The sequence below is a fragment of the Dendropsophus ebraccatus genome, chromosome 5 (genome assembly GCF_027789765.1).
Source record: "Dendropsophus ebraccatus isolate aDenEbr1 chromosome 5, aDenEbr1.pat, whole genome shotgun sequence".
NCBI lineage: Eukaryota > Metazoa > Chordata > Amphibia > Anura > Hylidae > Dendropsophus > Dendropsophus ebraccatus.
Window position 1 is genome coordinate 133,094,631 of NC_091458.1, and position 9,366 is coordinate 133,103,996.

At 41.0% G+C, this 9,366-nt stretch overlaps 1 protein-coding gene across 1 annotated transcript in view; it reads right to left on the bottom strand.

Moving 5' to 3' along the window:
* Positions 1-8,970, bottom strand: part of COL9A2 (collagen type IX alpha 2 chain) — a 49,619-nt gene extending 40,649 nt beyond the window's left edge. The window contains exons 1-2 of the mRNA XM_069971302.1: positions 8,825-8,970; positions 5,190-5,264 (exon numbers count right to left, since the gene is read on the bottom strand). Coding sequence (XP_069827403.1) covers positions 5,190-5,264; positions 8,825-8,896 — 147 coding nt within the window. The 5' untranslated portion in view covers positions 8,897-8,970. The remainder of the gene's footprint in view (positions 1-5,189; positions 5,265-8,824) is intronic.
* Positions 8,971-9,366: the final 396 nt, after the last annotated feature.

Here is a 9,366-nt window from a genome sequence, read left to right on the forward strand (position 1 = left end):
ACAGGACAACCCTTGTCTACACCAAGGATCTTCAAGTCAGGACAGTCATTCCCAAAGGAAAGAAGAGGGAAGGATCCCCAGTAAGGCAAAGAAGCTAAGAGCCGAGGTACCTTACTGAATACTACACTAAACTACGTGGGGAAACTCTCACTAGTTAGCTCATTTTAGAGACAAAAACCTAGGACTCCTACTACCACACAGGGCAGTCTCAGATATAAGAGATATATCTAAATGTGAATTACAAGAAGTTTCCCAAGATTCAGAATTTTCTTCACACATCCCGGCAGAGTACTGTACTAATTAGACAACTTCTACTACAAGAGTCTGTCTAAAGATTATTGTTATATTTTTTGCACTAGCACTTGTGAGCAGTATTGTTACCGTATTCTGTATTGCGCTGAAGTCGTTTCATTACTTATGCCACACCTACACCTCACACTAGTTCTACCAAAGGTCCGATGCCCGAGTGTCCGTGGGTGGGTATTACCACTCCCGGGCACCATGACAAAGTTGCCCTAAAACACCAAAAGCCCACCAGCTAGTGCAACACCAGCATCTAGCGCCCCAGGCCACGGCATATTCAGAAAAGTACATGCAATGCAAATTCAAAAGTATTCATCGCCTTTAGATTCTGGGTCAAATTACTATCCTAATGAACATTTTTTTTTTTTCATTAATTGTATGTTTATTGGGGGTTTTTGTTTTATACAATAAGGGAAGTTGACAATTGAAAGGCATAAACGGCAATCCGGATAGAACAAAATTGTACAACAAACAACATACAGTCAATGTTAAAGCATCATCTGTATTTCAAGTAACCCTACTTATGCATAACCACCAACATTATATCATCAACAAATAATGGAACCAGGAACAATAAGACAAGAGACATAGGACATAACGGGGGGGGGGGGGGGGGGGACGGGGTAGGTTGGGGATATATAGATCCTTAAATCTGCCCGATCCGTGAGTCCCTGGCACGAGCTGATTCCTTTTCCGCCCAAAAGACGTCCCACAGAGTCCAGACCTTATTAAGGTAGTCGAGTCTATTATTGATCATTGCTGTTAACTGCTCCATATTCCTAACGTCCAGGATACGCCTAATGAACATTTTAAAGGTTTGTGAGGGATTTTTTATAACTCTTGGCTACGTTCACACAGAGCAAAAGGAGCGGATTACGCAAGGAAATATTTCCGCCTGAAATCAACTGACACTGAATTCCGAGCAGAATATAAGCAGAATGCAAGCAGAATCCCTGCGTATTCTGCTAGGAAAGTGTTCAGCTCGTAATCAGCTCTTGACAAATTCAGCGCGGAATACTCGAGGAATCCGCGCTGAATCCGCATGCATTCAGCGCTGAAATTCAGCGAGTATTTGGTGAGTAAACTAGACTATACCAGAACATATACTAGAATCCTCCTCCCCCCCCTTTTCCCCATTTCCGCGCTGATTCAGCGAGTAATTTCCGCTTGTATTCCGCTTGTATTCCGCGCTGAATCCGCGCTGAATCCGCGCTGAAACAGAAAATCAGAGCCCCATTGATTTGTATAGGCTTCCGCTAGCGGAAGAATGAACATGTTCATTCTTCTGGCGGAAAGCGGATTAGTTCAGTGCGGAAATTCCACTGTGTGAACTGCAGAGCAGAATTTCCATTCAACACAATGGAAATTAGCTCTGCACCTATTTTAACGGCTGAAATTTCAGCGCTGATTCAGCGCAGAAATTCAGCTGCTTTTGCTCAGTGGGAACGAGCAGTTTGGATGAGAACATAGTTGCTGTTTATGGCAAGCCACAGTAAAGGAGTCTTCATTTTTGGGGCTAGGAGATAGGTAACCAGGTAGAAACAATAATAATAATAATATCTGAGCTTGTCAGAACTACTAAACCTACTAACCTACTAAATGATGCTTTCCGAGGCACTGATGTCATCACTTTATCTACCTGCTTATATCACTGTCTGCATCTATTTTTCAGGGGGGGTTTACATGACAAAAACCCTTTAAGCCCCTTCTAAAAAAAAATAAAAAAAATCTGGATCTAAATGCTATGATTTCTAATATGAGTGAACCTCAAGCACCTTGCATTCATCCAAACTTAAACGTGGCGCATTGGACTACCAGTGGCTGAAGAAGTTGGTTGCAGTTGGATGTTCGCTCATCTCTAGTACCATACCCAACTATACCCGTCCTGAATGACCTATTATCAGTTATAAATTTCTGTTAAAGTGTCACTGTCGTTTAAATATTTTTTGCTGTAATCAATAGTACAGGCGATTTTAAGAAACTTTGTAATTGAGTTTATTAGCCGAAAGATGCACTTTTATCATGAAAAAGCAGTTTGAAGCTCTCCCCCCTGTCTTTATGATTCTCTATGGAGAGGGGAGAGATGAGGCACCAAAACAGGACAACAAAGAGTTAATTTACAGCTACATCATTGGGTTATCTCCTCTGAAGTCTGCTTTCACACAGGTCCCGCTGGTTAATCCTTTGTTCTCTGCTCTCTGCTGCAGACTAATCTCCCTCCTCCCTCCTCCTCCTCCCCTCTCCATAAATTAGACAGGGCCCAACTGATGTTAAATAGACAAGATTTCCTGACAATGAGCAGTGAATGAGAGAGAGGGGGGGGGGGGGGCTGGGGAAAGTCTTTTTGAATGCAGATAATGGCATATTTGCCTAAAAAAACAAATACAAAGTTTTTAAAATTGCCTGTACTATTGATTTCTGGGGGGGGGGGGGGGTGCACAGTGACACTTTAAGCTGAGCTACAAGAATAGATGAATGCTAGCTGGATAAACCTGGATAAAACTGAACCCCTCTAGGTCAGGAGACAGCAACTATCAGAAAAATGACAGCCTACATATCCCACACCTCTATTGCTGAGAGGCACAGATCACATGCACAATTTGAGCGTAACTGTTAGTGCGAGAAATTAATATATAGATTTGTAAATTACTCCTATTTAAAAATCTCAAGTCTTCTGGTACTTATCAGCTGCTGTATGTCCTGCAGGAAGTGGTGTATTCTTTCCAGTCAAATACAGTGCTCTCTGCTGCCACCTCTGTCTGGGTACGGAACTGTACTGGAAGACTTTATTTTTTTAGATGCAAGTCATCTACAAATCTGTATAACTTTCTGATCTGAAAGTTTTTTGGTGAAACAGCTTAGGCCCTGGTTGCCTGCTGTCTACTAAAGCCCCAAACTCCTCTCAGATTGGATAAATATACAGGAGAACCCAGAATCCCCATCCTTCTGACATGCAGCCCCCACTCTCTGGACTCAGGACATATAACTCAGGACATATAAGTTCAGCCTGAGCACAAATAACACGCTTACTTTTTCCATAGAACATTACATCTAATATAATAGTTTGCTCCTGAACAGTGCTTTGGGTCCCTTGAGAGAAGAGTGTGGTATACATGTTTATTGTTGTTGCTGTTATTACTAATAATAATACAAATGATTTACTACAATAACAATATACAGTAGATTGAACAGCTTGGAATATCCATTCATGCATCGCCATCTGGTGGTCAGCAGGGATACTACAGTCTTCCCTATTTTTTAACATCTTAACCTAATAATTTTCAGGCTGCAGTCAGGCAGTCGGCCTAGCTCAACCTCTAATATTTCCTGTGGCTATAGATGTAATTAATTTAATAAAAGCAGTAACTTAAGTAGTAATAAGTGGGGTAAGTTAATACTTGTAAGGTCGTACTGATGTACAGATGAGGCCTAATAGCTGAGAAAGTAAACAGAAGGGAGGGGCACATGTGACAGACCCCTGTTTGGGCACTGATATCTTACTGTGAAAGAGCTGGACATGGTGACGTATAATGTTTGAACAGATGGAACTGCATGTGAACAACAACTTTAAACAGAGCTGCCCCGGCTCTCAGAAAGAGTTTAGGTGCTATAATGTCTAATGAGAAGATGGTACTGCCGGCAGACGCCCCCTGTTCGAATGAATAGGGGACCTTTTATTACACAGATGAGCTGAGACCACCAGAGCAGTAGCTGCACCAGTACTTACAAATGTATTAACATTTAAAAAAAAAAACTGAAAAATTAAGACCTGAGTGGCACAGGGAGACACTGACTGTTATAATCTCAAAGGGCAACTCCAGCAAAATCTTTTTTTTTTTTCTTTTTTTTTTTTTCAAATCAACTGGTGCCAGAAAGTGTCAGAGATTTGTTATTTACTTCTATTAAGAAAAAAAATTCAAGTCTTCCAGTACTTATCAGCTGCTGTATGTCCTGCATATCTCTGTCTATGTCAATGACATACAGCAGATGATAAGTACTAAAGGATAATAGAAGTAGATTACAAATCTCTGATATTTTCTGAAATCAGTTGATTTGAAAGGATCAAAATTGTTGCAGGAGTACCCCTTTAACCTCCTTTGACACCACAAGTGACCATGGAAATAGCATGATTCAGAGAACAGGTAACAAGCCCAGTTAGCGTTAGAGAATATATCAAAAGAATTCATTCCATTCTAGGTAAATAATGCAATGCAATTATATGGAACAGCAATGCTGTATTCAGATAATAAGAAAACAGCTTCATATCTTCTTTAGGACCTTACAAACCTAAGTTTTCCTTATGCAAATGACAATGATCTTGTAAGACGTTTGTCATCTGCTTTAATGGCTAATGGTCTGCACCTGACAAAAGTGATGCCAGACATCAGAGATTCCGACCTCTGAAGCCTTGCCATGGCTGTGGGCAAATCTCTGGACCGAGGCCTTTACCCACTGTGGGAGCAGATGTTCTGGAAGTTCCCCGCCATGACAGTTTCATTGCTGTACAGTGACTGACAAAAAGGGAAAATGCACGGAGGGGGCATCAAACCCGTCTTGTGATATGATATACTTTATCACTGGATATAAATTTAACACTATAACACTACATTAAAAACTATTTAAACATAAAGATGTGTTATAGACATTTGCATTCACATATTTTAAGAAAAATGTGACAGATAAGATCTTATTATTATATTAATAAAAAAAGAGGAAGCCAATGGATTTTTATTCATTTAGTTTAGTTTTTTTTTTTTTTATGTAGCCATAGCAGTATGAGTTTCTATGAAGAGGAACTGTCTACCATCGCCATCTAGTGGTGCTTTTTAAGAAGTGTTCAGCTTCTGCTCACACAGAAGCTCTTTGTTCTTGGACTGTGTACTCACATCTATGCCATCTGATCCCGGGATCCCTGGGGGGCCTGGTGGACCAGGAGGCCCTGCTGGACCTGGTGGACCAGTCTGTGGGAAAAAAAAGGTTAGAGATCAGAGAAAAGCATTGGTAGATTAAATATATCCCAATAATTTTATTCTTCACATCTATACTCTTGTATATATAAAACGTTCGGAATGAAAAATTACAGCCTAATAATTGAAATATAATAAAAGTAGATAATATATATTTTTAAAAAAGTAGTGTAAAACATTTTCATATTCTGTATAATGTCCTACAGTACTCGGCAGGGCAGGCTTTCCCTATCATAACAACTATACAAAACACTCAAAAAGTTATACAAACAATTGTCAATGACCTCAATGTCCCCAACAAAGAAAAGCTTCATGGATCTTCAGGACGTGGGTGGGGAAGAACAAAGGGGTTCATTTCAATCCCACCCAATTCTGAGTGCTGGGTAATAGGCTGGAGTTCAGCCCTAACATATATAATTCCCTAGGTGCATTGGTAATCCATACCCATTGTTTCACCCATAGCCCAGAAAAGATAAACTGAAATTCAATGTAGAACTGAAGCAACAATAAGTGAAGGCCATAGAGGCCATGCAGGTTCTATCCATGACTGATGGGCTGAAGGCACATATGTATATAACATGCAGAACAACCACTTATTATATGGATAGATTCAGACACATCAGTGAGGCCGGTAACCCTTAACACTGTATTACATATATCTTGGTTGGTAAGTTGTGTTACCATTACTTATGGGTAAAAACAATGATCAGACATAGAAAACTGAGGGCTACCGAGCCCTGTGCAGAATGATATGAATACCTACAGCAGGGGGAATACTAAGCTGGTATGTGATGGCTGCCTTATACAAATGCCTATAGTGGCGACCATGATAAGCGACAGTATATAAGAGGTAGGGTAAGGCTGGATATATACACATCAGATAAATGTTGGACAAATTCAAGGGAGATAAGCTACCACTATGTGCACTATGAGGGCGAGTTATCAAACTGGTGTAAAGTAGAATTGTCTTAGTTGCCCCTAACAACCAATCAGATTCCACTTTTCATTTTCCAAATAATGTTTAAGGAATGAAAAGTGGAATCTGATTGGGGCAACTGAGCCAGTTTCACTTTTGACCATCTCCCCCTATGTGTATGGAGGAATAGCTGTTGACTGAGAACTATCTACCTCATATAATACGGCTGCTACTATTGTCATCGTATGGTAGAATAAATAACTAGCCCATAGGGCGTAGGGTTAGCAAGTCATGAACACAATGGCTGCCCCTAACAGTATAAACCTAACTGGTGACAAGAGTGCTAAGTAAACATAATAAAACCAGTCACCTCATACAGCAATATACTGAGGGTGAACTATAGGTAATAGTAGTAACAAGCTGTAACAAATCACTCTTCATCCATCTCTACTCTACAGCTAAATTGGTTAAAAAATAATGCTAAAACCCCAGAGAGCATGGCATGGCCTCCTCCGCAGGACGCTGCATAAAGAAGACTAGCTGCACATTCATGTCGGCACTCACTTTGTTTGTGTTCGGGGGCTCTGTGAGTGTGTGGGGAACAGGATCAGACTCCTGACTCCTGAATGGCCAACTTTGTTCTCACATATGAATGCCAAATGTCTCAGGATTCTGCATTCCTCCTGCCGCCTGACCTACAATCACCTCCACATAACCAGCTCACTCCCTCTCCTTCCCCCCCAAACCTCTCCTCCACATGGTGGAAGCATGCAGATGGCATTTCGTACCTTCGCTGCCTACATGCATCTTCTAGATACAACGGTCACTACTACCTACATTAAAGTAACACCTGAATATCAGGAATCATATATTGCCCTCTGCTTAACTTGTTCTAGGTTTCATCTATTTGTGGCAAAGCCGTAACACCCAATATGGCCGCCATTACAGAAGCCGCATTGATTAGCACCCAGCTTTTTCGGTGGTCCCTGAAGAGCAAACTTGTCTAGATATGCAGTAATACAGGGGCAGACAATGTGTCACTGTCTACTATATAGTGGGTTGTACTGGTGGCCTAGCTCTCCTGGAAATACATATAGGTAATGTGACTTGAGAAGACGAGTCTATCTTTAAAATCCCTTTATCTACTTTACTTTCTGCTAGAAATATCATATAGTTATATAATCTTATCCCGAGATGCTATAGGCCTTATCATAATGACAGCACGGTATATAGGCACACATCACAACAAGGTTTGTATATGGTATATGGGCAAACACCCTAATAGGGTTGTATATGGTATATGGGCACACATCCCATGGTATATGGGCACACATCCCAACAAGGGTTGTATATGGTATATGGGCACACACCGTAACAAGGGTTGTATATGGTATATGGGCACACATCCCATGGTATATGGGCACACATCCCAACAAGGGTTGTATATGGTATATGGGCAAACACCCTAATAGGGTTGTATATGGTATATGGGCAAACACCCTAATAAGGGTTGTATATGGTATATGGGCACACATCCCATGGTATATGAGCACACATCCCAACAAGGGTTGTATATGGTATATGGGCACACACCGTAACAAGAGTTGTATATGGTATATGGGCACACATCCCATGGTATATGGGCACACATCCCAACAAGGGTTGTATATGGTATATGGGCAAACACCCTAATAGGGTTGTATATGGTATATGGGCAAACACCCTAATAAGGGTTGTATATGGTATATGGGCAAACACCCTAATAAGGGTTGTATATGGTATATGGGCAAACACCCTAATAAGGGTTGTATATGGTATATGGGCACACATCCCATGGTATATGGGCACACATCCCAACAAGGGTTGTATATGGTATATGGGCACACATCCTAACAAGGGTTGTATATGGTATATGGGCACACATCCTAACAAGGGTTGTATATGGTATATGGGCACACATCCTAACAAGGGTTGTATATGGTATATGGGCACACATCCTAACAAGGGTTGTATATGGTATATGGGCACACATCCTAACAAGGGTTGTATATGGTATATGGGCACACATCCTAACAAGGGTTGTATATGGTATATGGGCACACATCCCAACAAGGGTTGTATATGGTATATGGGCACACATCCTAACAAGGGTTGTATATGGTATATGGGCACACATCCTAACAAGGGTTGTATATGGTATATGGGCACACATCCCAACAAGGGTTGTATATAGTATATGAGAAAACATCCCAATAAGGGCTACAGTAACTACTTATATAAAACATATCCATACAGGTATAGAAGCATTTAAGTCACCGTTCAAATTTCAAATTTTGACCATCAAAATAACAATCTGAAAATTTGTATCATGAAAGTAAACTTAAAGAAAATGTAGCTTGTTCTTAGCTGTTGTTATATGTAATGCACAATAGCATCGTCTAATGACCTATATCGGCATGGGCCTCCATTCATTCAGATCCATCCCAATTCAAGTTCAGATTCTGAGTGTATGAGGATAGTAACAGACAGAAGTATAGGGTCAATTCTAAAAAAGAGAGATTAAAGCTAAACCTGCCAGGATAGCACATCATATATTTTCTTCTTCATATCATCACCAAAAAATAGAGAATAAACTTACAAACTGTGCCAAGGAAAGGCAGACGAGATGAAGAATCACAGAGAGCCGCAGGCTTCCCCATACAGTGGCCATGGTGCTAGCTTCTGGTTGCCAGAGGACCTGCAGGGAGGGGAGGGGGAAAGCCACACGGGCTTTTCCAAAAAATCCAACCAGCAAGGCTAGAGCTCCAGCTAGCCCTGTGTTACCAGACCCCAAATACTGGTAGATATGGGCTGCAGCCCTGTAACACAGTGAGATGGGGGTAAGGTTAGAGGGAGGAGGAGAGGCTATGAATATGTAAGAGGCTGCTAGGTGGGAAAGGTGGGCAATTGGCTGGTGGGAGAAGGAACACTCCCTCCTTCTGAATATCAAGTCAAGGCTGCAGGTAAAGATGTCTCCATTCCCACAGCTCCTTCCTGCGTTCCTAAAATACTCCGGAAGCTAACTTTAGCTTAGTTTACTTAAGTACTGATACTGTACTAGAGATGGTTTATATTTCTATTAACTCATATTTTGGTTTATATTTCTATTAACTCATATTTCGTTCTATAGTACAATGGATT